Source organism: Oncorhynchus keta, chromosome 30, assembly GCF_023373465.1.
Source record: "Oncorhynchus keta strain PuntledgeMale-10-30-2019 chromosome 30, Oket_V2, whole genome shotgun sequence".
Taxonomy (NCBI): Eukaryota; Metazoa; Chordata; class Actinopteri; order Salmoniformes; family Salmonidae; genus Oncorhynchus; species Oncorhynchus keta.
Genome location: NC_068450.1, coordinates 20,845,186 through 20,872,535, shown reverse-complemented (window position 1 = coordinate 20,872,535; position 27,350 = coordinate 20,845,186). Strand labels below are relative to the sequence as shown.

General features: G+C 46.2%; 1 protein-coding gene across 1 annotated transcript in view; it reads left to right on the top strand.

Moving 5' to 3' along the window:
• Window positions 1–27,350, top strand: part of gpc4 (glypican 4) — a 63,723-nt gene that overhangs the window by 33,496 nt on the left and 2,877 nt on the right. Inside the window, exons 2-8 of the mRNA XM_052486886.1 lie at window positions 4,195–4,353; window positions 18,461–18,858; window positions 20,408–20,573; window positions 20,895–21,025; window positions 21,250–21,396; window positions 21,521–21,645; window positions 21,861–22,033. Coding sequence (XP_052342846.1) covers window positions 4,195–4,353; window positions 18,461–18,858; window positions 20,408–20,573; window positions 20,895–21,025; window positions 21,250–21,396; window positions 21,521–21,645; window positions 21,861–22,033 — 1,299 coding nt within the window. The remainder of the gene's footprint in view (window positions 1–4,194; window positions 4,354–18,460; window positions 18,859–20,407; window positions 20,574–20,894; window positions 21,026–21,249; window positions 21,397–21,520; window positions 21,646–21,860; window positions 22,034–27,350) is intronic.

Here is a 27,350-nt window from a genome sequence, read left to right as displayed (position 1 = left end):
CGAGGACATTTTCAGAGACTTTAGCCCGTGAGCTAACAATGTGACATTTGTACAGATATTCCTGTGAAAGATTGGCCATCTCAGTTTTATTTGTGTTCTTTGGTTACAGACATTTTCCATGTGGATAAAGGCCTTTAGGTTGTGGTCCTGTACTGCAGGGAGGGAGGGAAGGAGGGAGGCCTTGCTGGAATACAGGCAGAATCTCTGTTTCACTTAGAGGAGGTGTGTACGTGTGTGCATGCTTTGTGTGTCTGTGCGCTAGAGGAGGTGTGTACGTGTGTGCATGCTTTGTGTGTCTGTGCGCTAGAGGAGGTGTGTACGTGTGTGCATGCTTTGTGTGTCTGTGCGCTAGAGGAGGTGTGTACGTGTGTGCATGCTTTGTGTGTCTGTGCGCTAGAGGAGGTGTGTACGTGTGTGCATGCTTTGTGTGTCTGTGCGCTAGAGGAGGTGTGTACGTGTGTGCATGCTTTGTGTGTCTGTGCGCTAGAGGAGGTGTGTATGTGTGTGCATGCTTTGTGTGTCTGTGCGCTAGAGGAGGTGTGTACGTGTGTGCATGCTTTGTGTGTCTGTGCGCTAGAGGAGGTGTGTACGTGTGTGCATGCTTTGTGTGTCTGTGCGCTAGAGGAGGTGTGTACGTGTGTGCATGCTTTGTGTGTCTGTGCGCTAGAGGAGGTGTGTACGTGTGTGCATGCTTTGTGTGTCTGTGCGCTAGAGGAGGTGTGTACGTGTGTGCATGCTTTGTGTGTCTGTGCGCTAGAGGAGGTGTGTACGTGTGTGCATGCTTTGTGTGTCTGTGCGCTAGAGGAGGTGTGTACGTGTGTGCATGCTTTGTGTGTCTGTGCGCTAGAGGAGGTGTGTACGTGTGTGCATGCTTTGTGTGTCTGTGCGCTAGAGGAGGTGTGTACGTGTGTGCATGCTTTGTGTGTCTGTGCGCATGCACTCACTGCTTACTTTGCTCTCTCCAATCATCTGGTACAAAGAGCTATGTGTGATGTGATGTGTGAATGTGTTTAGGTAGTGGTTGCCAACTCTCTTCCTCTCTTGCTGTATGTGGTGGGGGGGGGTCAAGTTGAGTCTGATTTGGGCTTGATCCCAAGAGTGGGGGGGTTAGGGTTGAAAGGTGGTAATGCTTCTCTGTTTCTCTGGGTGTGGTGTTTTAGCTAGCAAGGTCGAGGCCTTCTTATAGAAGTTATATACTTCAACCAACCAAGGGGTTGTGACAACATTCTCTCTCCACCTTCTGAATCATATAAGTTGTTGTGGAAAAATGGTTGGTGTTTGTGGGAGCCTTACACAGTGTGCACTGTGTGTGTGTGTACTCCTTCACGTCAGTAGTACTTCAATTCTGACATGTATAGCGCTGCTTAGACACACTGTTCTAGTGGTTGTACAAAGGTTGTTTAGTCCTCATATACATCACACCAATACACACTGAACATCCACAACGTGGGTATATTTTCAACTCTTGTTTTATATACTAGGCCTGATTACACAGTTCATATTTTGTTGCGGCAATAGTCTTTTTAATTGTCAGTTACTGTTAGAATCTAGTGACCTGTTGATTTCCACGTTCATTATTATTTAATTTTTACCCCTTTTTCTCCCCAATTTTGTGGTATCCAATTGTTTTAGTAGCTACTATCTCATCGCTACAACTCCCGTATGGGCTCGGGAGAGACGAAGGTTGAAAGTCATGCGTCCTCCGATACCCAACCCAACCAGCTGTACTGCTTCTTAACACAGCGCGCATCCAACCCGGAAGCCAGCCGCTCCAATGTGTCGGAGGAAACACTATGCACCTGGCAACCTTGGTTAGTGCGCCCGGCCCGCCACAGGAGTCGCTGGTGCGCGATGAGACAAGGACATCCCTACCGACCAAGCCTCCCTAACCCGGACGACGCTAAGCCAATTGTGCGTCGCCCCACGGACCTCCCGGTCGCGGCCGGTTACGACAGTGTCTCGGCGCGAACCCAGGGACTCTGATGGCACAGCTGGCGCTGCAGTACAGCACCCTTAACCACTGCGCCACTCGGGAGGCACTCCACGTTCATTATTATTAGAATCTAGTGACCTGTTGATTTCATGTCTGTCCTAAATGGCACACTTGTCCTTAGGCATAATACACTTTAGACCACAGGCCCTGGTTGAAGTACTGCACTATGTAGGGAATAGGGTGCCATTGCAGCCGGTGAATGTAGTGGTGCTAGTAACACTGTTTGGTTTAGTGGTGCTAGTAGCGCCAGCAGAGTGGCCTGTTCTGCAGACCACCAGGGCCAGAGTTGTTGAGCAAGCGGATGGCTGGTGGGGAAAACCAAACAGGCCGTTGGGAGCCTGGGCGGAGTGAAAGGATCACTGTGTTCTTCCCAAATTCCAACAACCACCTTTTTAAAAAGAAAGAAAAACATAACATTATTGCAGCTGCAACTTTGCATTCAGCCTCTACGCCTCTCCGACCCTCTGCCTCTACGCCTCTCCGACCCTCTGCCTCTACTCCTCTCCGACCCTCTGCCTCTACTCCTCTCCGACCCTCTGCCTCTACTCCTCTCCGACCCTCTGCCTCTACGCCTCTCCGACCCTCTGCCTCTACGCCTCTCCGACCCTCTGCCTCTGCGCCTCTCCGACCCTCTGCCTCTACGCCTCTCCGACCCTCTGCCTCTACGCCTCTCCGACCCTCTGCCTCTCCGACCCTCTGCCTCTCGCCTCTCCGACCCTCTGCCTCTACGCCTCTCCGACCCTCTGCCTCTACTCCTCTCCGACCCTCTGCCTCTACGCCTCTCCGACCCTCTGCCTCTACGCCTCTCCGACCCTCTGCCTCTACGCCTCTCCGACCCTCTGCCTCTACGCCTCTCCGACCCTCTGCCTCTACGCCTCTCCGACCCTCTGCCTCTACGCCTCTCCGACCCTCTGCCTCTACTCCCGACCCTCTGCCTCTACGCCCTCTGCCTCTGCCTCTCGCCTCTCCGACCCTCTGCCTCTACGCCTCTCCGACCCTCTGCCTCTACGCCTCTCCGACCCTCTGCCTCTACGCCTCTCCGACCCTCTGCCTCTACGCCTCTCCGACCCTCTGCCTCTACGCCTCTCCGACCCTCTGCCTCTACGCCTCTCCGACCCTCTGCCTCTACGCCTCTCCGACCCTCTGCCTCTACGCCTCTCCGACCCTCTGCCTCTACGCCTCTCCGACCCTCTGCCTCTACGCCTCTCCGACCCTCTGCCTCTACGCCTCTCCCTCTACAGACCCTCTGCCTCTACGCCTCTCCGACCCTCTGCCTCTACTCCTCTCCTCTGCCTCTACCCTCTCTGCCTCTACGCCTCTCCGACCCTCTGCCTCTACTCCTCTCCGACCCTCTGCCTCTACTCCTCTCCGACCCTCTGCCTCTACTCCTCTCCGACCCTCTGCCTCTACTCCTCTCCGACCCTCTGCCTCTACTCCTCTCCGACCCTCTGCCTCTACTCCTCTCCGACCCTCTGCCTCTACTCCTCTCCGACCCTCTGCCTCTACGCCTCTCCGACCCTCTGCCTCTACTCCTCTCCGACCCTCTGCCTCTCTGACACCTGCCATAAATCACTGTTGAGTCCACTTTGACCACTTTTCAAAACTTGTCAGTTCTGTACAGCAGAGGGTTTGGGTTAGAAGACAGACTGACTGGATGGGGTGTCAGCACTTGGAGATGTCAGGTTGTTAAACTTGTTTAACATCCGCGCTCGAACTTCCCTCCCCGGACCAAGCCTGTCTTTAGCAGTCTCTCCCCTCCCCCTCCTGTCAGTGTGCACGCTGGTGTGTATTGTTCCCACATGACACAGCTGCAGAAGGTTGCGGTATAACGTCTCGACTGACGGGTGCTGTGAGAGGTCATTGTGAGGAGCATAAACCTTTTCTTTCTCTTGGGTAGGTGTTTATAGAGTCTGCTTCTGTACCTGCTGCATGAAGCAGGGAGACCTGGGATACCGCATGTTATGTGATATTATTGGACTGCCTAATTAAGGGCAAGTAGACAATGGTGTGGCGCAACCATCATAATGTATTTCGTATAAATGAGATTTTTTGTTGTTATTTAACATGGTTCATTTTCTTCTGTGAGAACATGGCACCTGATTCACGTAACGAACAGGAAACAAGCAGTTTTTCACTGTGCTTTGTGAATTGTCTTTATGATGGTTGTTCTTGATTTTCTCTCGCCCTGCCTCTCTCTGTAGGAATCCATCTGAAGGTGTGTCCCCAGGAATACTCGTGCTGTACGCTGGAGATGGAGGAGAAGCTGAGTCAGCAGAGCCACTCGGACCTGAAGGCCCCCGTCTCCCAGCTCAGCACCAACCTACAGAGCACCTTCAAACAGAGGCACAGCCACTTTGACCGTAAGATTGAAACGCACGTATACAAGCTCAAACAAAATCTTGAACGCACACTCACACCCCTACCTTCCTACTGTATCAGTCCATCTATGTTCCACTGCTAGGCAGCACGGCGTCCTGTCCCAAGAGCAGCATGGTGTCCTTTCCCACCCCCCTTAGCAGCACGGCGTCCTGTCCCAAGAGCAGCATGGTGTCCTTTCCCACCCCCCTTAGCAGCACGGCGTCCTTTCCCAGCCCCCTTAGCAGCACGGCGTCCTTTCCCAGCCCCCTTAGCAGCACGGCGTCCTTTCCCAGCCCCCTTAGCAGCACGGCGTCCTGCAGCAAAGACACCCCGTCTCTGTTGGCCGGTCCACCTGTCTCTCAAAGTATCAGACATTGCAACCTCTGGCCAATCCCCTCTCGCCCTACTGTCTGGGGGGAGAGAGAGGCATGCATGCTCTGACGGACCACACACCCAGAGCCAGCCTTCTTTCACTTGACACACTTCCTGTTCTGTCTGTGGTGTGCGTGTGTGTGTGTAAAAATATCTGGATCATGTTGACTGTGATTGCCCTACTGTGAGGCAGTGCATGGGAACATGTGACTATGCTGTGTCACTGACAGAGGGCAGCAGGACAGTTTGGCCCCTGAGACCTCCTGTCCTCGTCCAAACCCTGTCACCACTCTGGCTATTGCCTCTGCTGGTTGAGGAGGGTCTGTAGGTGCAGGCTAGAGGATGCCTGGTTGGATATTCTCCAGACACACACTTTCATGCACCCACAGTACCCAACCCTCAAATGAATTAGTTATGCTGCACAGCTGGAAAGAGAGGGAGAGGTCCATTTTGGCAGTGTTCTGAAAAGGATAGAATTTACCTGATTTATTTTAGGCTCCAGGGTGAGATGGAGTGTTGGGATTTAAATTAAATTATTGTACATAAAAGCCAGCAGCATACCACCCTGCATCCCACTGGTGGCTTGCCTCTGAAGCTAATTAGGGTTGGTCCTTGGATGGGAGACCAGATGCTGCTCTAAGTGGTGGTGGTGGTCCAGTAGGGGGCACTCTGCCCTCTGGTCTAAGTAGATCCCAGGGCAGTGAATGGGACATTGCCCTGCGCAGGATTCCGTCTTTCAGATTGGATGTTAAAACGGGTGTCCTGACTCTCCGTCCACTAAAGATTCCAATGTACTTATCGTAAGGTTGGGGTGTTAACTAGAGGTCGACCGATTTTAATCGGAATGGCTGATTTTAATTGGGGCAGATTTCAAGTTTTCATAATTGGTAATTGCCATTTTTGGATGCCGATTATGACCGACTATATTGCAATCCACGAGGAGACTGTGTGGCAGGCTGACCACCTGTTATGTGATTGCAGGCAGCAAGGAGCCATTGCTAGGTAATATTAAGTTGCTAGGTAGTATTAAACTTACCTTTATAAAAAACAATCAATCTTAACATAATCACTAGTTAACTTCACATGGTTGATGATATTACTAGTTTAACTAGATATAATCAATGCGGTCCCTGAAACTGTCACTTCTCTTGCGTTCAGTGTAAGCAGAGTCAGGGTATATGCAGCAGTTTGGGACACCTGGCTCATTGCGAACTGTGTGAAGACCATTTCTTCGTAATTCGTAATTCATTTGCCAGAATTTTACATAATTATGACATAACATTGAAGTTTGTTCATTGTAACAGCAATATTTAGACTTAAGGTTTCTGCCCGTTTGATAAAATACGTAGAGGTTCTGTATTTCACTGAAAGAATAAATGTTTAGTTTTCGAAAGGATAGTTTCCGGATTTGACCATATTAATGACCAAAGGCTCGTATTTCTGTGTTTATTATGTTATAATTAAGTCTGATTTGATAGAGCAGTCTGACTGAGCGGTGGTAGGCAGCAGCAGGCTCGTAAGCATTAATTCAAACCGCACTTTCCTCCGTTTGCCAGCAGCTTTTCGCAACGCTTGAAGCACAGCGCCGTTCAACTCCCGAGATTAGGCTGGCAATACTATAGTGCCTATAAGAACATCCAATTGTCAAAGGTCTAAGAAATACAAATGGTATAGAGAGAGTCCTATAATAACGACAACCTCAAACTTAACTGGGAATATTGAAGTCTCATATTAGAGTGAACCACCAGCTTTCATATGTTCTCATGTTCTGAGCAGGGAACTTAAACATTAGCTTTCTTACATGGCACATATTGCACTTTTACTTCTCCAATGGTGTTTTTGCATTATTTAAACCAAATTTAACATGTTTCATTATTTATTTGAGACTAAATGGCTTTTATTTATGTATTATATTAAGTTAAAATAAGTGTTCATTGTTCATTCAGTATTGTTGTAGTTGTCATTATTACAAATATATGTATCGGTATCTGCTTTTTTTTGGTCCTCCAATAATCGGTATCTGCGTTGAAAAATCATAATCGGTCGACCTCTAGTGTTAACCCCGGTGTCCTGGCTAAATTCCCAATCTGCCCCTCATACCATCATGGCCACCTAATCATCCCCAGCTTCCAATTGATTCCTTCTTCCCCAGGTTGGTGCTGTAAATGAGTGTGTGCAGGATAGTCTAACAGGGAGTATGTGTATTGCAGCCAGATGTGAACAAGAATGTGACATGTCGGAATGTGGTGGCTGCTTTAGCCCTCCCTCTCTCTCTCGGTCTCACGCGTATGTTCTGTGTCTGTGTGGCCTGTCTCTCAGAGCTGTTAGTTGTGGGATACCTTTACAAAGCCCTGCTGTGCTCTTCTCCGTCTGAACCATTAGTCCAGGGTGTCCAGCTCAGACTGCTCTCTCTCCCTGGGTGGGGTGTCCAGCTCAGGCGGCGCTCTCTCCCTGGGTGGGGTGTCCAGCCCAGGCGGCGCTCTCTCCCTGGGTGGGGTGTCCAGCCCAGGCGGCGCTCTCTCCCTGGGTGGGGTGTCCAGCCCAGGCGGCGCTCTCTCCCTGGGTGGGGTGTCCAGCCCAGGCGGCGCTCTCTCCCTGGGTGGGGTGTCCAGCCCAGGCGGCGCTCTCTCCCTGGGTGGGGTGTCCAGCCCAGGCGGCGCTCTCTCCCTGGGTGGGGTGTCCAGCCCAGGCGGCGCTCTCTCCCTGGGTGGGGTGTCCAGCCCAGGCGGCGCTCTCTCCCTGGGTGGGGTGTCCAGCCCAGGCGGCGCTCTCTCCCTGGGTGGGGTGTCCAGCCCAGGCGGCGCTCTCTCCCTGGGTGGGGTGTCCAGCCCAGGCGGCGCTCTCTCCCTGGGTGGGGTGTCCACCTTAATGTACACAGCTTTTGCTCATTTGCATGGTTTGTTGTTTGTTTCCAGCAATTTAATCAATTTATTTCCTTCACTGTTATCATTTCTTTTGTCTTAGAATGACTCCCCAAAAAATTTAAAAAATGAGAACTTTTACTTGACACAATTATTTGACTGTTCCGGCAGTTCTTACCTTCACCACTAGAGGATGACCAGACGATTTATCTATGTGTTCTGTGTCTTGTTCAATTAGATTAATCGAAATCATAGGTTGCGCAGGCCAGGCACAAAGCAGGTAATCTAGCAAAGCGTGCGCCACTCCACTATCTTCCGGTATTTATTTAGTAAACATAACACATCACTCCTGACAGACGCAAGCAAGAACTCCTCACAGAAATGTTGCAGCAGCCTACACCTAAACTGTATGGGAAGAAAAGGAGAGGATTTCTCAGTCTGATCAACTAGGCTACTGATAACCACAGTCTGCAGCTGTGTAGGCTACAGCCAATGCACTGTCCCCTCTTGCACTCTGTCGGGCAAACAAAGTGTTAACATTATGTAGAATATTTATAGCCCATTTATTAGTGTCAGAAGTAAAATATGAATTTAATCAAATTTAGGCTAGGCTACCTTGACCTTTTCAATCGAATATGATTAACTAAAATGAAATGTTTATTTTTTTAAACTATTTATCTATAAGGCACAATACACATTAATCAACATCAATAATGCAACATCGATGTAAATGTGCCGAGGTTAGCCAAAAGCTAATTTCCCCCAGTAGTCCCTGGGCAGCTAAGGGCCTTTACACAGCTACTATACAAATACTCACTAAAACAACTCGTGTACAGGTTTGGATAGATTTGAGCCGTGTTGTCAAAAAAAAAGACAATTGGTGCAGCTTCTCAAGTCCATGGGCAATGCATTGCAGTATAGTGTACTGTGTTGGAACGAGACAACGCAATCTAATCTAGTTACTGCCCTTGTTATCCTTGAGGTGGTTTCCTTGAGCATGATATGCCACCATTGGGGGGAGGGGCAAGACCATGCAGGATCTTAAAGACCAGGCTTGCGTCTACATACTGATTTAAGTTATCCAGACTAAGTAAATTGTTTGTAAATGATATGACAATGGTGGTAACGGTTTGGTTTGTTATCAAAAATCGTAAGTTCGTAGAGCGATTCAAATAGTTTCAGATTAGTAGCTCCAGCTTGTGACCAGCATGTGGGGCAATATCGCAAATGTGAGATCATTTAAAATTTAAATGCAGGCAAGAATTAGTCGTCCATTTTAGAAACATGTACCATAGCTTCAGTAAACTTAACAACTAGTCTATTTTTTTTAGTGTACATACAGAACTGTATTGTCTGCATGTTAACTTGTGTGCAAGCAAGTGGGAGATCATTTTATATACAGTTGAAGTCGGAAGTTTATATACAGGTTGGAGTCATTTAAAACTCATTTTTCATCCACACCATACATTTCTTGTTGCCAAAACTATAGTTTAAGTCGGTTAGGACATCTACTTGGTGCATGACACAAGTAATTTTTCCAACAATTGTTTACAGACAGATTATTTCACTTAATTCACTGTATCACAATTCCAGTGGGTCAGAGGTTTACATACACTAAGTTGACTGGGAAAATCAATAGAAATCAGCCAAGACCTCAGAAAAAAAATTGGAGACCTCAGAAGTCTGGTTAATCCATGAGAGCAATTTCCAAATGCCTGAAGGTACCACATTCATCTGTACAAACAATAGTACACAAGTATAAACACCATGGGACCAGGCAGATGTCATACCGCTCAGGCAGGAGACAAGTTCTGTCTCCCTGAGTTGAACATACTTTGGTGCGAAAAGTGCAAATCAATCCCCGAACAGCAGCAAAGGACCTTGTGATGATGCTGGAGGAAACGGGTACAAAGGTATCTATATCCACAGTAAAACGAGTCCTATATCGACATAACCTGAAAGGCTGCTCAGCAAGGAAGAAGCCACTGCTCCAAAACCGCCATGAAAAAGCAAGACTACGGTTTGCAACTGCACATGGGGACAAAGATGGTACTTTTTGTAGAAATGTCCTCTGGTCTGATGAAACAAAAATAACACTGTTTGGCCATAATGACCATCATTATGTTTGGAGGAGAAAGGGGGATTCTTGCAAGCCGAAGAACACCATCCCAACCGTGAAGCACGGGGGTTGCAGCAGCACATTTTGGCGGTGCTTTGCTGCAGATGGGACTGGTGCACTTCACAAAATAAATAGCATCATGAGGAAGGAAAATTGTGGATATATTGAAGCAACATCTCAAGACATCAGTCAGGAAGTTAAAGCTTGGTTGTAAATGGGTCTTCAAAATGGACAATGACCCCAAGAATACTTTTTATGTTATGGCAAAATGGCTTAAGGACAACAAAGTCCAGGTACTGGAGTGGCCATCACAAAGCCCTGACCTCAATCCTATAGAACATTTGTCGGCATAACTGAATAAGCGTGTGCGAGCAAGGAGGCCTACAAACCTGACTCAGTTACACAAGCTCTGTCAGGAAGAATTCAAAATTCACCCAATTTATTGTGGGAAGCTTGTGGAAGGATACCTGAAACATTTGACCCAGGTTAAACAATGTAAAACCAATGCTACCAAATACTAATTGAGTGTATGTAAACTTCTGACCCACTGGGAATGTAATGAAAGAGCTAAAAGCTGAAATAAATAACTCTACTATTATTCTGACATTTCACATTCTTACAATAGTGGTGATCCTAACTGACCTAAGACAGGGCATTTGTACTCTTATTAGATGTCAGGAATTGTGAAAAACAGTACAAATGTATAATGCTAAGTTGTATGTAAACTTCTGACTTCAACTGCAGATGTTAAACAGAAGGGTGTGTAATATTGACCCTTGTGGGATGCCAATGTTATAGTAATGAGAGTCCTACTGAACCATTTTGCTTCTGTTTGCCAGATAGGAATACATCAAGCTCATGACTTCAGTGGACACATTAAGGGAGGATAGTTTGGATAGGAGAACTTAATGATTCACAGTATCAAAGGTATTTTTAAGATCCAAAAAGACTGCACCGACTTCACCAATATGTCCAGTTTAGATTTTTTTTTTTTCTCGAAAATATCAATTGGCTGTTTTGGTAGAATGGTTAGTTCTGAATCCACATTGCATTTGCTGTATTGAGTTGCCCTGAATGAGGTGATCAGTCAGATGTACAGTCACCCATATTTCACCTACATAATACTGATTACATAAATATACATGGTTTTTAATTGCAGTTGAATTGGCCTATGCTTTATGCAGGTTTGCATTGTAATCTCAGCCCTGTGAGTTCTATTGTCCAATTGCAGTGGTTGTTTGTGTAAAATCTAGTTTTTAATTCATTCCTATTAAAAAGTACAAGGTTGCTGCAGTTTGACAGGGTTTTCAAACCTCCAGTTTAGAAAACATCTGTGTACCTAGCTGGCGGGTAGCCTAGTGGTTAAGAGCGTTGGGCCAGTAACCGAAAGGTCAATTGTTCACCATGTCGACTCAGGGATTCGAACCATCTATTGGTGTTCCCTTGAGAAATGCACTTAATCCTAATTGCTCCTGCAAGTAGCTTTGGATAAGAGCATCTGCTAAATGACTCAAATGTAAATCTGGTCCTATGCTAATATACATACCTTTTTTACAACTACTAATGATTCACTGTCAGATCCTATAGGGTCCTGATGTAGACCTGGGTAGGTTACCAGATTAGTAAATGCTCCGTGCCCCAGGGAAAACAATTTGTCCCACCACTCTGGGACCTGTGGTGCCAGCTCTGCATCAGGGCATAATCGGTCCCAAAAATCCTAGCATTCGGTTTCAAAGACTGGTAGTTGGGGAAAGGTATGCCATTTGTAAAACATGTGGGTCAAAAATCACTGATGCATTTTAGTTGCAAAAAAATTGGCATTAGACACTTAACTGACATGCGTACTCGAAACCCTAAATAAGGGACTTGCGGCTTGATAAACCCTGAGCTGTGGGACTTTACTTGACACCATTATTACTTGGGACTTGACTTGAAGATTAAGACTTGCTTAGGACTTTGACTTGGTTACGTCTCTGGTAATTCATTTTAACCTCATAAACAATTCATTTCCACCCATTGTTTATTTCAAAGACGTTTATGTTCTGAATTGTGTGCCATTGCCCGGCAATTAGTCTCAGCATTTTTCTTGAAGTTTTACAGTACCTGAATTTAGTTGTTCCGTTTTGCAAGTGTTTGGATTAGTGATTACACCCCAATTCTCACATTGAGACGTCCAGAAGCATCCATTTCCTACGGCCGTGTCTGCCACAGGAAACGTGCCTGCGGCTCGTTGTATTTAGTGGCTGGAGATGGTAATGATGATGGTGGCTAATGGTTCATCTGGAGCTGGAGACAAACACAGACACACAGGAAGTGGTAGAGCAGAGTCCTCATCATGTGCCTGGAGTTAGGAGTCATGGCCAATTAAGTACGGGCCAGAAATAGTTTATGCTCTTATCTCCCTCTGACCTGGGGTTTGTGTTTGTCCCTGTCTGTCTGGGGGAGCTAGCTGTGTCTGGGATTAAGCCCTTCTGCCCCAGGACACACGCATCAAGACCCATACATCTCCACCACTGCAGTCCTAACAGCAGGAGGGGTGGAACCCCACAAGAAAAGGGAGCAATTACTGTGAGGATAGAGGGAGGAGGAGGGAAGTCCAATTCTCCTTATGGGAGGAGAGGGGAGGGAGGAGTGCTAGGGAGGTCGGTCGGCTCCTCTCTTGGGGTGATGGATTGGGCCCAACATCAGTGCTTCATACTTCGGGGGCGGGGGAAGAGATTCTTCCAGGCTCTCTCTTTTTCTCTAACAAGATTCTTGCTGTCAGGATCTACATTCAGACTCTCACACGAACACACACAGGTTAAGCGGCTATACTGCCTCAAATGTCCTTAGTGTTTCCCTACACACCATGATCCTTTTCCTCTAACCTTTCACCTACATTTTCCTTAACCAATGGTTGAGTGGTAAGAACATTTTTCTTCAGGAAAACCCTTAAGGGAGTGTGTGCTGCTCCACGGCCGAGCTGTTGGCCGACGGCTGTACGTCATAAACCGTTTTTAATGATGAATCAAGATGCCACGTTAATGCTGGTTTCATACTAGATGCCATAGCTTCAGCCAGAGAAACCCGCTCAACTTTAAACAACCTTTAAAAACAACCAGAAGTTCCAACTAGAAATGTATTTTGTGCTACCTTGTTACTGACCCCCTGTACATCGTTGCCTTGTTACTGACCCCCTGTACATCGTTGCCTTGTTACTGACCCCCTGTACATCGTTGCCTTGTTACTGACCCCCTGTACATCGTTGCCTTGTTACTGACCCCCTGTACATCGTTGCCTTGTTACTGACCCCCTGTACATCGTGTTACACCCCCTCGTTGCCTTGTTACTGACCCCCTGTACATCCTTGTTACTGACCCCCTTGTTACTGACCCCCTGTACATCGTTGCCTTGTTCGTTGCCTTGTTACTGACCCCCTGTACATCGTTGCCTTGTTACTGACCCCCTGTACATCGTTGCCTTGTTACTGACCCCCTGTACATCGTTGCCTTGTTACTGACCCCCTGTACATCGTTGCCTTGTTACTGACCCCCTGTACATCGTTGCCTTGTTACTGACCCCCTGTACATCGTTGCCAGCACAGATCTTTTGGGTGGGAAGTGGTGGTTCATTAGTATGTCTGCATAGGCAGGATGATGGGGCCTGTCCTCCCTCCTCCCCTCCCTCATGTCTCCTTTCACTGACTTTAAACTTGTGGCAACTGACATTCCAGAGTGGGGGGTGGTGGGGGGTGGAAGGACCTTTTGTTTTAATCTCTGTCAATGGAGCGTGGAGTTTGGTGCCCTCTCCCCTGTCTTTGTGTGTGGGGGACGTGAATGGAAGTACTGCAGTGTTTCCGGTATCCTTGGTGACACAGTGGGGATTTGGAGTTAAAAAAGCCCTCAACTTAACCCTCCCCAAGCCGCCCCCACCCCTCCCCCACTTCATTTTTCTTTTTAGATTGTCAGTCTGAAGTGGAAGTGACAGCGCCGCACTTGCAGTGTGTGTGTGTGTGTGTGTGTGTGTGTGTGTCCTGGTGCCTGAATTCAGGAGCGTTTGGTGACTCCCTCGGAGAGAGCATGGGAACTTTACATTTCAAAGCCGGGCAGAGGGCACACAGAAACTACAGCGGAACCGAAGCTGTGTGTACAAGGAGAAAGAGATGAGACAGAGGTGAAGGGGGGGGTGGTGCCGCGCATGAGGGGTGAAGGGGGGGGGTGGTGCCGCGCATGAGGGGTGAAGGGGGGTGTATGGTGCTGCGCATGAGAGAGAGAGGTGAAGCATTTTGCAGTGAGTCTGGAATTCTCATTTTGTTCAGATTAAGAAAGTGGTGGGGGGTTGTGGGAGAGGGGTGCTGGATTATTTGGGGGTGGGGGTGATGGACATTCCTTAGGATGAAGTAGGTCATTGTTCCCGTCTCTACTGAAGAGAGCCTTCTGAAGGAACTGACCAACTGAAAGCATTGGAGGGAGAGAGCGAGAGAGGAGGGACAGGTCCCTATATGGAAAGAGATGAAGGGGGAGCAGTAATCCTATTGAAAATTCCTCTGAAGGACAGACCAAGAGGAGCAGGGAGAAAGGAAAACGAATGGAATGTGACAACAGAAAAATGCCATTGGTGGTCAGTCTGAAGCAGCTTGATGTGGAGAGACGTTTCTGTTGAATGGCAGTGGATTTACAGGAACCAGGCAACCACCTCTCCCATATTCAGCCTCTCTCTCATCCCCCCTCACTCTTTTCTTTCTCTTCCTCCCTTTCCAACCGTTTCTCTTCCCATACAACCACCTCTCCCATATTCAGCCTCTCTCTCTCCCTCTCATCCCCCCTCACTCTTTTCTTTCTCTTCCTCCCTTTCCAACCGTTTCTCTTCCCATACAACCACCTCTCCCATATTCAGCCTCTCATCCCCCCTCACTCTTTTCTTTCTCTTCCTCCCTTTCCAACCGTTTCTCTTCCCATACAACCACCTCTCCCATATTCAGCCTCTCTCTCTCTCCCTCTCATCCCCCCTCACTCTTTTCTTTCTCTTCCTCCATTTCCAACAGTTTCTCTTCCCATACAACCACCTCTCCCATATTCAGCCTCTCTCTCTCCCTCTCATCCCCCCTCACTCTTTTCTTTCTCCCTTTCCAACCGTTTCTCTTCCCATACAACCACCTCTCCCATATTCAGCCTCTCTCTCTCTCCCTCTCATCCCCCCTCACTCTTTTCTTTCTCTTCCTCCCTTTCCAACCGTTTCTCTTCCCATACAACCACCTCTCCCATATTCAGCCTCTCTCTCTCTCCCTCTCATCCCCCCTCACTCTTTTCTTTCTCTTCCTCCCTTTCCAACCGTTTCTCTTCCCATACAACCACCTCTCCCATATTCAGCCTCTCTCTCTCTCCCTCTCATCCCCCCTCACTCTTTTCTTTCTCTTCCTCCCTTTCCAACCGTTTCTCTTCCCATACAACCACCTCTCCCATATTCAGCCTCTCGCTCTCTCGCTCTCTCCCTCTCATCCCCCCCTCACTCTTTTCTTTCTCTTCCTCCCTTTCCAACCGTTTCTCTTCCCATACAACCACCTCTCCCATATTCAGCCTCTCTCTCTCCCTCTCATCCCCCCTCACTCTTTTCTTTCTCTTCCTCCCTTTCCAACCGTTTCTCTTCCCATACAACCATTCCCATAGGTTTTTTTTTTCTGCTGAGGAATTTTATGTGCTATTCCTGCTGTTGGGACACTGTGCTATTCCTGCTGTTGGGACACTGTGCTATTCCTGCTGTTGGGACACTGTGCTATTCCTGCTGTTGGGACACTGTGCTATTCCTGCTGTTGGGACACTGTGCTATTCCTGCTGTTGGGACACTGTGCTATTCCTGCTGTTGGGACACTGTGCTATTCCTGCTGTTGGGACACTGTGCTATTCCTGCTGTTGGGACACTGCTGTGAAGGGAAACCAGTACTGACAGGACAATGTCAAATGAAATAAACATCCATCTGTTTTGATCATAACCCCTCTGATTATCAACCCTATTGGTAGCTACAGGAGGACTGGTCCCAAATGGAACCCTATTCCCTATATAGTGAACTATGGGCCTTGGTCAAAAGCGTACTATATAACCTTTTTTTGCCTTTCGTGAGTGAGCACTTGATTTTTCCCCTTTCTACCTCTGACTTTGCTGATAGTACGTACATTTTTTCCTCAATTAAGTAGCAATGACTTGATGTGGTGGTCTCACCCCACTGCCTTATGATAGATTCTCAAACTAAGTCGCTCTGGATAAGAGTGTCTGCTAAATAACAATGTATAGGGAATAGGGTGCCATTTTGGACGCAAGTCAGGTTTTTCTATAGCCCGGAGCTGTGCATTCTGGGAGTGCTGTGCAGACCTAAATCTGTCTCTCTGGAGTACCATTCTAATGATGGTCGCAGACACACTGCCAAAAACATTGTTGAGGAGACGTTCAATCTGGTTGTGGAAATGTACAATAGGACTGGGGTTAGCGGCCATTCAAGGCAAATGCCCGTTTGATTTTGTTCAAATGTTTGAGCAGAGGAACACAGCGTTAGCCATGGTAAAATGCATAGAATTGTAGGAAAATAACATTCTTTATTTTGATCTAGCTCTAAAATGTTCAATCTATTTACATGTGTAGTTTAGCAGACACTCTTGTCCAGAGGGACTTAGTTTGTGCATTCATCTTAAGACAGCTAGGTGCGACAACCACATCTCAGTCATAGCTAATTTGAGGAAAAATATGCTATCAGCAAAGTCGGTGCTAGTAGAAAAAATGTACAAATGGTCAAGGTTGAGTGTTAGATAACGAAAGGCAATATTGTAAAAAAAAATGTAATGCGGAGAACTAGGATTTACAGTTGAAGTCGAGAGTTTACTTACTTAGGTTGGAGTCATTAACTCGTTTTTCAACCACTCCACAAATTCCTTGTTAACAAACTAGAGTTTTTTTGTTCAGTCTGGTTGTGGCATCTAAGTAATTTTTCCAACAATTGTTTACAGACAGATTATTTCACTTACAATTCATTATCACAATTCCAGTGGGTCAGAAGTTTACATACACTAAGTTAACTGTGCCTTTAAACAGCTTGGAAAATTCCAGAAAAAGGTGTCATGGCTTCAGAAGCTTCTGGTAGGCTAATTGACATCATTTGAGTCATTTGGAGATGTACCTGTGGATGTATTTCAAGGCCTACCTTCAAGCTCAGTGCCTCTTTGCTTGACATCATGGGAGAATCAAAATAAATCAGCCAAGACCTCCGAACAAAAATTTTTAGAATTCCACAAGTCGGGTCCATCCTGGGGAGCAATTTCCAAATGCCTGAAGGTACCACGTTCATCTGTACAAACAATAGTAATCAAGTATAAACACCATGGGACCACGCAGCCATCATACCGCTCAGGAAGGAGACTCTTTCTGTCTCCTAGAGATGAATGTACTTTGGTGCGAAAAGTCCAAATCAATCCCAGAACAACAGTAAAGGACCTTGTGCAGATGCTGGAGGAAACGGGTACAAAAGTATCGATATCCACAGTAAAACGAGTCCTATATCGACATAACCTAAAAGGCTGCTCAGCAAGGAAGAAGCCACTGCTCCAAAACCGCCATAAAAAAGCAAGATTACGGTTTGTAACTGCACATGGGGACAAAGATTATACTTTTTGGAGAAATATCTTCTGATCAGATGAAACAAAAATAGAAATGTTTGGCCACAATGACCATAATGTTTGGACGAAAAAGGGGGAGGCTTGCAAGCCGAAGAACACCATCCCAACCGTGAAGCACAGGGGTTGCAGCATCATGTTGTTGGGGTGCTTTGTTGCAGGAGGGACTGGTGCACTTCACAAAATAGATGGCATCATGAGGAGGAAAATTATGTTGATATATTGAAGCAACATCTCAAGACATCAGTCAGGAAGTTAAAGCTTGGTTGTAAATGGGTCTTCCAAATGGACAATGACCCCAAGCATACTTCCAATGTTGTGGAAAAATGGCTTAAGGACAACAAAGTCAAGGTATTGAAGTGGCCATCACAAAGCCCTGACCTCGATCCTATAGAACATTTGTCGGCAGAACTGAAAAAGTGTGTGTGGGCAAGGATGCCTACAAACCTGACTCAGTTACACCAGCTCTGTCAGGAGGAATGGGCCAAAATTCACCCAAATTATTGTGGGAAGCTTGTGGAATGCTACCTGAAACGTTTGACCTAAGTTAAACAATTTTTAAAGGCAGTACTACCAAACACTCAGTATATGTAAACATCTGACCCAATGGGAATGTGATGAAAGAAATAAAAGCTGAAATGAAACATTCTGAGATTTCACATTCTTAGGATCACCACTTTATTTTTACTGACCTAAGACAGGGAATTTTTACTGGGATTAAATGTCAGTAATTGTGAGAAACTGAGTTTAAATGTAATTGGCTAAGGTGTATGTAAGCTTCCTACTTCAACTGTATGTTTGTTTTTAGATGCACAGATATAAATAGAATACATAGTTTCAACCTCTGTCAGAGTAAATATGGTATTAAGATGAGGGTTGATTAAAATCTGCACCCCCTTCCCAGGCACATGTTCTGGAAGATTTACAAAGCCATTATCTATCACGCTGAGAATGTCACAAACGACATTTCTTCAATATCATATCACCTCATAATAACGTCTGTTAATATTCCATTAGGTTCACAAATATAGCCTATCATTACAAAACTGTGTGATGTTGATATTCAAAGTCTTAGGTATGCGCTATTGTCATACTTACATCCTCTCTTTCCTGTCTGCAGAGTTCTTCCGCGAGTTACTGGACAACGCGGAGCGCTCGCTCAACGACATGTTCGTGCGCACATACGGCAAGATGTATGTGCAGAACGCTGAGCTATTCAAGCACTTCTTCCAGGAGCTGAAGCGCTACTATGTGTCGGGCAGCGGGGCAGTCAACTTGGACTCCATGCTGTCTGACTTCTGGGAAGACCTCCTGGAGAGGATGTTCCGATTGGTCAACGTCCAGTACGAGTTCAGCGACGCCTACATGGAGTGCGTCAGCCGCCACACCGAGCAGCTAAAACCGTTTGGCGACGTGCCACGCAAGCTCCGCCTCCAGCTGACACGGGCCTTCGTGGCGGCACGCACCTTTACCCGCGGCCTGGCGCTCATGCCTGACGTGGTCAACAAGGTTTCCATGGTAAGAGGGATGTTAATGTGTAGTATTACATATACAGTGCTTTCAGAAAGTATTCACACCCCTTTACTTTTTCAAAATGTTGTGGTTACAGCCGGAATTTAAAATGCATTGCATTGAGATGTTGTATCACTGATCTACACACAATACCCCATTATCCTGTTTACAATAAGGCACTAAAGTAAAACTGGGCGAAGAAAGGAACTTTCTGTCCTGAATACAAAGCGTTTGGGGAAAATCCAACACATCACTCAGTACCATGTTTCATATTTTCAAGCATAGTGGTGGCTACATCATGTTATGGGTATGCTTGTAATCGGCAAGTACTAGGGAGTTTCTTTTAGGATATAAAGAAACCGAATGGCGCAAAGCACAGGAAAAACTCCTATCGGGAAACTTGATTGTCTGCTTTCCAACAGACACTGGAGATGAATTCACCTTTCAGCAGGACAATAACCTAAAATACAAGGCCATATATACACAGGAGTTGCTTACCAAGATGACATGGAATGTTCCTGGCTAGTTACAGTTTTGACATATTGGCTTCAAAATCTATGGCAAGAATTGAAAATGGTTGTGTAGCAATGATCAACAACCAACTTGACAGAGCTGGAAGAATTTGAAATGGTAATTTACAAATGTTGTACAAAAATGGTATAATCCATGTGTGCAAAGCTCTTAGTCTTACCTAGAAAGACTCACAGGTGTAATCCCTGCCAAAGGTGCTTCTACAAAGTATTGAATTGGGTGTGATACTTAGATTTCCGCATTTCATTTTCAATAAATTGGCTAAATTGTCTAAAATGTTTCACTTTGTCATTATGGTATATAGTGTGTAGATGGGTGAGAGGAAAAATCGGTTATCCATTTAATCAACAGAATGTGTAATACGTATGATGACTCTCTGAAGGCCCTGTGTATTAGTTGCATTATAGTGTCTCTGTGATGGGATATGTTGGTTGTGTCACGAAGGAACCAGGGAGGATGTTGAGAAGTTGCATGAAGTGCCCTTAAAGCCTCCTGTGTAGAGCGATTTGGTCTGGTCTGGCTGTGGTTATCTGTAGCCTTGGTCCAGTGTTCTCATGCACTGAACAGCTGGTTTAAACACCTAAATAGACAAACATTCCCATATCTGGTTCCCAGAATAACAACCTGTAATGTTTGACCAGGTGTGGGGAGTTCAGGTGAACATTTCTTCCTCACCCTCCTGTGTTTTCTAACCTCTGTGGAAAGCAGATGGCATTTGGGACACTGTCTGAATGAGAGTTGAAGATTTCATAATGGTACTGTTTTGTTGATATGTGTGTGTGAAGAGAGGACATAGCGATTTATGGCAGTTTTGGAAGGGACTCATTAATGATAAGATACTGCACATTGGACTTTCACTATAAATCACATTGTGTGATTTGAGTGATAATTTGATATCTTGTGTATATAGTCTTAGTGTCCTGCCTGTTGGTTTAAGATAAGGATCAGTTCATTCACCTCGTTTAACTTAGTGACCAATGCATAGGAGTACAAACTCCTTACTCCCTCTTTCCTCCTCCCTCAGGTCAATGCGTCCCCTAGCTGTGTGCGGGCAGCCATGAAGATGATGTACTGTCCCTACTGTTCTGGCCAGATTGCCCTCAAGCCTTGTCAGAACTTCTGTCTTAATGTGATGCGTGGCTGTCTGGCCAACCAGGCTGATCTCGACACCGAGTGGAACAACTTCCTGGGTAAGGGCTTCCATATCCAACAAGGAACAGCTCACTATGCTGTGTTAGTCTTCTGCCACGCGGTCCCCCACTGGGGTGCCTCTGGTGCCTGCTATCCCCTCTCTGTGTGGCAGCTTTACTGGGCCTTGTTAAGTCCTCTTAGGCTCAAAACACTGACACTGCTGTGTGCTTCCCCCTGCTGGTAGAAACAGGCCAAATCGCCCCATAGTGAAAATGGCCGAAATAATCTAGGCCTCAAAGATTATAGTGCTTATTTAATTCCCAGAAGTATTTACTTGGGGTGTGGTTGTTTTCATTGTGACTGAGTTGTCTTATTCTCAGATGCCATGTTGAGTCTGGCTGAGAGGTTGGAGGGGCCCTTCAACTTCGAGTCTGTCATGGATCCCATTGACGTCAAGATCTCTGAGGCCATCATGAACATGCAAGAAAACAGCATGCAGGTGTCACAGAAGGTGAGTCACTTCCTGTCTGACGTATTTCTGCATTCCCCTGTCTCTCTGTCTGGCAGCCCTCCCGTCTCTGTCTGGCAGCCCACCTGTTCGTCCTGTAGCCCACCCGTTCGTCCGGTAGCCCATCTGGTTGACCACCCCGCTTGCCCACCCGCCTGTTTGTCTGTCTGGTTGCCCTACCCGTCTGTCTCTGCACATGCCGCTCACTCTACTCTCCACCTCTCCAGGTGTTTCAGGGGTGTGGTCAGCCTCAGCCAGGTAAAGGCTTCCGGTCCCGTCGCTCAGTCAAGGAGACAGGATTCACCGGTCGCTTCCGTCCCTACAGCCCCGATGCACGGCCCACCACAGCTGCTGGCACCAGCCTGGACAGACTGGTAAGTCTTCGTCAGACATCGGGCCCAACCAGCAACATCAAAACAAGTTTTTATGTGAGAAGCAGAAGTCCAAAGTCTTTCAAATGGACTTAGTATAAATGTGTGATCATCTCTGTTTGCCCAGACGACAGATGTGAAGAAGAAGCTGAAGCATGCTAAGAAGTTCTGGTCCACGCTGCCAGAGACTGTGTGTGTTGGAGAGAGGATCACGTCAGGGGATGACTGTTGGAATGGAACAGCAAAGAGCAGGTTTGTTTGGCAGGTTTTCTCAGGTCACTCCCTTGACACAGACACCAATAACATTGTGTGCGTCCAAAATGGGACCATATTCCCTATTTAGTGCACTACTTCTGACTAGGGCATGTAGGGATGGAGCCACTCTAAAGGCATAAAGTAAGGTTGCTGCAAAACGAATTAGTGTGTCCTGTAGGATCTCCCCATTCACTCACACCCTTCTTCCCTAGGTATGAGTCTGTTGTTATGGGCAACGGATTGGCCAATCAGGTGTCCAACCCAGATGTGGAAGTGGACATCACAAAGCCAGACCTGGTGATTCGCAGTCAGATCGCAGTGTTAAAGGAAATGACTAGCTGGCTGAAGGCCGCCCACAGCGGCAACGACATCTCCAGCGACCAAGGTAAGGATGGTAAACCCTAACAGATTAACTGACTGATTCCTATTAAAAACTTCTTAAGGCTGAGATCCCGCTAACGGGATCGATATGACAACAGCCAGTGAAAGTGCAGGGGGCCAAATTAAAACTACAAATCCCATAATTAAAATTCCTCAAACATACAAGTATTTCACACAACTTTAAAGTTACACTTCTTGTTAATCCCACCAGTGTCCGATTTCAAATAGGCTTTACGGCGAAAGCACCACAAACGATTGTTAGGTCAGAGCCAAGTCACAGAGAAACACAGCCATTTTTCCAGCCAAAGAGAGGAGTCACAAAAGTCAGAAATGGAGAGCGAATTAATAATTAACCTTTGATCTTCATCAGATGACACTCATAGGACTTCATGTTACACAATACATGTATGTTTTGTTAGAAAAAGTTAATACACTGCTCAAAAAAATAAATGGTAAACTTAAACAACACAATGTAACTCCAAGTCAATCACACTTCTGTCAAATCAAACTGTCCACTTAGGAAGCAACACTGATTGACAATAAATTTCACATGCTGTTGTGCAAATGGAATAGACAACAGGTGGAAATTATAGGCAATTAGCAAGACATCCCCAATAAAGGAGTGGTTCTGCAGGTGGTGACTACAGAACACTTCTCAGTTCCTATGCTCCCTGGCTGATGTTTTGGTCACTTTTGAATGCTGGCGGTGCTTTCACTCTAGTGGTAGCATGAAACGGAGTCTACAACCCACACAAGTGGCTCAGGTAGTGCAGCTCATCCACGATGGCACATCAATGCGAGCTGTGGCAAGAAGGTTTGCTGTGTCTGTCAGCGTAGTGTCCAGAGCATGGAGGCGCTACCAGGAGACAGGCCAGTACACCAGAAGATGTGGAGGAGGCCGTAGGAGGGCAACAACCCAGCAGCAGGACCGCTACCTACGCCTTTGTGCAAGGAGGAGCAGGAGGAGCACTGCCAGAGCCCTGCAAAATGACCTCCAGCAGGCCACAAATGTGCATGTGTCTGCTCAAACGGTCAGAAACCGACTCCATGAGGGCCCGACGTCCACAGGTGGGGGTTGTGCTTACAGCCCAACACCGTGCAGGACGTTTGGCATTTGCCAGATTGACAAATTCGCCACTGGCGCCCTGTGCTCTTCACAGATGAAAGCAGGTTCACACTGAGCACATGTGACAGACGTGACCGAGTCTGGAGACGCCGTGGAGAACGTTCTACTGCCTGCAACATCCTCCAGCATGACCGGTGTGGCGGTGGGTCAGTCATGGTGTGGGGTGGCATTTCTTTGTGGGGCCGCACAGCCCTCCATGTGCTCGCCAGAGGAAGCCTGACTGCCATTAGGTACCGAGATGAGATCCTCAGACCCCTTGTGAGACCATGTGCTGGCGCGGTTGGCCCTAGGTTTCTCCTAATGCAAGACAATGCTAGACCTCATGTGGCTGGAGTGTGTCAGCAGTTCCTGCAAGAGGAAGACATTGATGCTATGGACTGGCCTGCCCGTTCCCCAGACCTGAATCCAATTGAGCACACCTGGGACATCGTGTCTCGCTCCATCCACCAACGCCACGTTGCACCACAGACTGTCCAGGAGTTGGCGGATGCTTTAGTCCAGGTCTGGGAGGAGATCCCTCAGGAGACCATCCACCACCTCCTCAGGAGCATGCCCAGGCGATGTAGGGAGTTCATACAGGCATGTGGAGGCCACACACACTACTGACTTGTTTTAAGGACATTACATCAAAGTTGGATCAGCCTGTATTCCACTTTAAATTTGAGTTTGACTCCAAATCCAGACCTCCATGGGTTGATAAATTTGATTTCCATTGATAATTTTTGCGTGATTTTTGTTGTCAGCACATTCAACTAAGTAAAGAAAAAGGTAGTTCATAAGAATATTTAATTCATTCAGATCTAGGATGTGTTATTTTAGTGTTCCCTTTATTCTTTTGAGCAGTGTATTTATATATCCAAAAATCTCAGTATACATTGGCGCGTTATGTTCAGTAGTTCCAAAAACATCTGGTGATTTTGCAGAGAGCCACATCAATTTACAGAAATACTCATCATAAATGTTGATAAATACAAGTGTTATACATAACTTTAGATACACTTCTCCTTAATGCAACCACTGTGTCAGATTTCAAAAAAGCTTTATGGAAAAAGCAAACCATGCAATAATCTGAGTACGGCGCTCAGAGCCCAAACAAGCGAAAAACATATCCGCCATATTGTGCAGTCAACAGAAGTCAGAAATAACATTATAAATATTCACTTACCTTTGATCTTCATAATGCACTCAGAGGAATCCCAGTTCCACAATAAATGTTTGTTTTGTTCGATAATGTCCATTTATGTCCAAATAGCGCCTTTTGTTAGCGCGTTTGGTAAACAAATCCATACTCACGAAGCGTGTTCACTAGGAGCAGACGAAATATCAAAGTTCAGTTACAGTCCGTAGAAACATGTCAAACGATGTATAGAATCAATCTTTAGGGTGTTTTTAACATAAATCCTCAATGTTCCAACTGGAGAATTTCTTTGTCTGTAGAAAAGCAATGGAACAGTGCTCGCTCTCACATGAAAGAGCGTCACAAGCTCAAGGCATTCTGGCAGACCTCTGACTCATTTGCCCCCACTTACATTTACATTTAAGTCATTTAGCAGACGCTCTTATCCAGTAGAAGCATCAAACAAGGTTCTAAAGACTGTTGACATCTAGTGGGAGCCTTAGTGGGATATTGGTCATGTTGCACTTCCTATCTTCAATAGGGAATGAGTTGAAAAACGAACAACCTCAGATTTCTCACTTCCTGGTTGGATTTTTTTCTTAGGCTTTTGCCTGCCATATGAGTTCTGTTATACTCCGTCATCATTCAAACAGTTTTAGAAACTTCAGAGTGTTTTCTATCCAAATAATAATATGCATATAATAATATGCATATATTAGCAACTGGGACTGAGTAGCAGGCAGTTTACTCTGGGTACCTCTGGGCACCTTATTCATCCAAGCTACTCAATACTGCCCCTAGCCATAAGAAGTTAACCACAACTCTCCACAATAATGCATGCACTACTGAGGTAAAAGGCTATGTTGTCTTTTGAACGATCAGATAGCTAGCAAGAAGCTGTGTTGACGTGTTTTGACTCTTGTCACGTCTATGCTAATTTGGCAAAAATTACCAAGCTAGCTAACTAACAATGTACAGGTAAATGATCAAATAAAGGAAACACTTGAGTAAACGAGGGTTCAAATTATATTGAAAGCAGGTGCACTGGTGTGGAGTAATATCCCACTATGCTTAGGTTCATGTATAAAAATGTTGGGCAGGCCCAATTGCCAATTAATTTTAGCTACCATGTCTGGATGGAGAGATCTGTGACTTTGAAAGAGGGGTGATTGTTGGGGCATGTTGAGCAGGAGCTTCAGTGACGAAGACTGATCAACAGTGATGTAAACCATATGCCATGGCTGTCTATCACCACATATCAACCCAATTCAACACTTCTGGGAGATTCTGGAGCGGTGCCTGAGACAGCGTTTTCCACCACCATCAACAAAACACCAAATGATGGAATTTCTTGTGGAAGAATGGTGTCGCATTCCTCCAATAGAGTTCCAGACACTTGTAGAATCTATTGCGAGGTGCATTGAAGCTGTTCTGGCCCGTGGTGACCCAACGCCCTATTAAGACACTATGTTGGTGCTTACTGGGCAAATGTATTTATGTTTTCAATAAATATTTGCAGACTAAGCTTACACAAGTTGGCAATAATCCTTTGATTGTAAGCCCACTCAGTCTGTTTTACCTCCTAGTTGCGTAGTGTACACCCAGTGGTTTTGATGGTAAACACCCCACCTGTCTATAGATGAGAAGAATATCTAGGCCAGATAATGTATTCAGTTGACCTACGAATGCCTCCCTGTGTGAGAAGGAACATTGGATGACTAATGCCTCCCTGTGTGAGAAGGAACATTGGATGACTAATGCCTCCCTGTGTGAGAAGGAACATTGGATGACTAATGCCTCCCTGTGTGAGAATGAACATTGGATGACTAATGCCTCCCTGTGTGAGAATGAACATTGGATGACTAATGCCTCCCTGTGTGAGAAGGAACATTGGATGACTAATGCCTCCCTGTGTGAGAATGAACATTGGATGACTAATGCCTCCCTGTGTGAGAATGAACATTGGATGACTAATGCCTCCCTGTGTGAGAATGAACATTGGATGACTAATGCCTCCCTGTGTGAGAATGAACATTGGATGACTAATGCCTCCCTGTGAGAGAAGGAACATTGGATGACTAATGCCTCCCTGTGTGAGAAGGAACATTGGATGACTAATGCCTCCCTGTGTGAGAAGGAACATTGGATGACTAATGCCTCCCTGTGTGAGAAGGAACATTGGATGACTAATGCCTCCCTGTGAGAGAAGGAACATTGGATGACTAATGCCTCCCTGTGAGAGAAGGAACATTGGATGACTAATGCCTCCCTGTGTGAGAAGGAACATTGGATGACTAATGCCTCCCTGTGTGAGAATGAACATTGGATGACTAATGCCTCCCTGTGAGAGAAGGAACATTGGATGACTAATGCCTCCCTGTGTGAGAATGAACATTGGATGACTAATGCCTCCCTGTGTGAGAAGGAACATTGGATGACTAATGCCTCCCTGTGAGAGAAGGAACATTGGATGACTAATGCCTCCCTGTGTGAGAATGAACATTGGATGACTAATGCCTCCCTGTGTGAGAATGAACATTGGATGACTAATGCCTCCCTGTGTGAGAATGAACATTGGATGACTAATGCCTCCCTGTGAGAGAAGGAACATTGGATGACTAATGCCTCCCTGTGTGAGAATGAACATTGGATGACTAATGCCTCCCTGTGTGAGAATGAACATTGGATGACTAATGCCTCCCTGTGTGAGAATGAACATTGGATGACTAATGCCTCCCTGTGAGAGAATGAACATTGGATGACTAATGCCTCCCTGTGTGAGAATGAACATTGGATGACTAATGCCTCCCTGTGTGAGAATGAACCTTGGATAACTAATGCCTCCCTGTGAGAGAATGAACATTGGATGACTAATGCCTGCCTCCCTGTGAGAGAAGGAACCTTCAATGACATTTAGACACTTTTTTTATCCAAAGGGACTTAGTCATGCGTGCGTGAAGCTTTTACGTCGTCCCGGAAGTCAAACCCACTATCTTGGCATTGCAAGCGCCATACTCTACCAACTGAGCTAGAGGACCACAAATTGTGTTACCTTTCAAAATGTTACAACAGACTTGA